This window comes from Ahaetulla prasina, chromosome 10 (assembly GCF_028640845.1).
Source record: "Ahaetulla prasina isolate Xishuangbanna chromosome 10, ASM2864084v1, whole genome shotgun sequence".
In the NCBI taxonomy this organism is placed as follows: Eukaryota; Metazoa; Chordata; class Lepidosauria; order Squamata; family Colubridae; genus Ahaetulla; species Ahaetulla prasina.
Genome location: NC_080548.1, coordinates 22,032,182 through 22,034,594, shown reverse-complemented (window position 1 = coordinate 22,034,594; position 2,413 = coordinate 22,032,182). Strand labels below are relative to the sequence as shown.

At 42.4% G+C, this 2,413-nt stretch overlaps 1 protein-coding gene across 1 annotated transcript; it reads right to left on the bottom strand.

The window, feature by feature from the left end:
- Positions 1 to 236: 236 nt before the first annotated feature.
- Positions 237 to 1,370, bottom strand: HTR1D (5-hydroxytryptamine receptor 1D). The gene has a single exon (XM_058195925.1). The coding sequence runs from the start codon at positions 1,368 to 1,370 to the stop codon at positions 237 to 239; it is 1,134 nt and encodes a 377-aa protein (XP_058051908.1).
- Between the last annotated feature and the right edge of the window lie 1,043 nt (positions 1,371 to 2,413).

Below are 2,413 nucleotides of genomic sequence, written 5' to 3'. Positions count from 1 at the left end.
AGATCGTAGGCCAGAATGTAAAATAATACTGAGATTTCAGTGTTCTTATGCAAAATCATAGGAACTGCATTGCTAAAATCTCAAGAACTCTGGTATTTCATTGATTCATTGAATTATTTTTAGTGCCTGCACCTAAATTCCTACCAACAGCTCCTAATCCACCCCAGAGAACTTCCACATAGAAAGTTTTATGCATAGAAGTCTACAATTGGGAGCAGGGTCCAAAATCAAGACGGCTAAATGCAGTTTTTAAAGTGCATTATTTTTTGAAATGCCTGCTTGAAATCTTCATTAAAGACAGTATATATAATGGGGTTAATCAGTGAGTTCAGATAACCCAACCAGGTGAAAACGTCCATCAGGATATGAAGAGGCCAACAGGCTCCTTGGCAAATAGGGTTGACCAAAGACACCACAAAGAACGGCAGCCAGCAAAAAATGAACGCGCCCAGAATAATCCCCAGGGTCTTGGTAGCTTTCCTTTCTCGCGCAGCCAAAATCCGCTTTCTTTCAAGGACGGAATCGGCTACCTTGATCCTCACGTGATTGATAACCACCGGGGAGGCCTGCGGATCGGAAGGTCCCTGGTGAAGATTCGACGTCACGGAGCATAGAGAAGAACTCGCAGAGCCGGTGATGAGTTGGGCTGTGGTGAAGCGCTTCCCGTAGAGAGAGGGTGGCTTAAGAATTCGGGTTCGCGCGGTAATGTAAATCCTGCCGTACAAGATGACAAGCAGCACGGTTGGGATGTAAAAGGCGCCACAGGTAGAATAGATGGTGTAGGAGATCTGATCTGTGTTGACGGTGCAAGTGGCCAGCTCCTCGTGAGCCTTGGCTTGTCTCCAGAAAAGAGGAGGGATAGAGATGCAGATGGAGAGAACCCAAACGACGGCAATCATGATGGCAGCCCGGCCAGCCGTCCGGCGTTTGGTATATTCGAGAGCATCCGTGATGGCCCAGTACCTGTCCAAGGCGATGATACACAGATGCAGGATGGAGGCCGTGCAGCAGGTGATGTCCGAGGACAACCAGATATCGCACATGACTTGGCCAAAAGACCATAGGTGAGTGACCGTGTACACAATGCTGATCGGCATGACCAGGATGGACACCAGGAGGTCTGTGGCAGCCAGGGAGCCAATGAGATAATTGGCAGGAGTGTGGAGTTTTCGGGTCAGGATAATTGTGATGATGACAAAGGTGTTGAAGAGTATGGTGGCCAACGTGATCAGAACCAGAGCTGCTGCCAGTAAAACCTTTAGGCCCAGCAATGTCCCTTGGTCCCAGGCCTCTTTCACGTCACTGGCATTGAGAGATTCGTTGGCCGCTCTTGGGAAAATCAAGTCTGAAGATAAGTTGTATGGGTTCATTTTTCAGCTGTGCTGGGTCTCCTTTGTTTTTAAAATCTTTGGATTTCTGAATGCCAACAGGCTTTCTCGACTAAAACACCAAGGGCTGGGGTGAGAAGAGGCTGCTGTTAAAGAAAAATCAAAATGACAACAAAAACATTAGCTGAGCCAGAAGAATGGCACGCGCTGCCGACTCTAAAGAAGATACATTCACAAGTAAAAAGAAAAGGCAACAATTTTCAGCCAAGTTTATGGATTTACAGTTATAAACACAGAGGAAACAAGTTTATTTCAAAGCCAACTAGACCACTTGAGAATCTAAACATATCAAGACCTTCTGCGTTATGGACTTAAATTTAAAATCTTTTTTATACTTTTCTCGTTATTTTGCTTCTTTTCTTTTTGCTTTAAATTTTTTAAATTTTTATTCTGTCATTTTTTTTCCCCAATAAAAATTACTTTTTAAAAAAATCTGGAAAGCTATCTGAATATACAGGATGGGATTTTCTAAAGAGGACAGCTAAGCTTTTACATCGTTAGAGACACAAAACTACGGTATTCTGAAAAATAGCCTTGTCCTTAATCGTATTACTGTAGGAGATTTCTGTAATAGGTATTTTGAAGTCAGAATAAGATTCTATGCATTACACAAGCTGTATCCAATTTTCTTGTGAAGTCTTGATGTGTTAAGGAAAGTGACCAAAAAAATAAGACAAGAATAATGTATTTACCTGTTCTTAGAGCTGCAGACAAACACTGGCTAAATTAACTGGCTGGAATATAAAACACAACAGATTAGATACATATTTCATAACACCAGTAAAACGGCAAGAAAACGGTCAATTTCTTGCATGAAGCCCTTACCTCTTCATTCAACTGTACCGGAGTAAAAAGGAACAAAAATTAAATATATCTCTCTGTCTAATGGTACAAATTCCTGTCAATCCAAGGACTGCATACAGGGTTCTGCCCAAGAGCCCACAACACTAAAAAAGGTAGAACCTGGAATTTGTCCATGGGGAAATAAAATACACCAGGCATCATTTTTGTGCTTTAAACCTGGT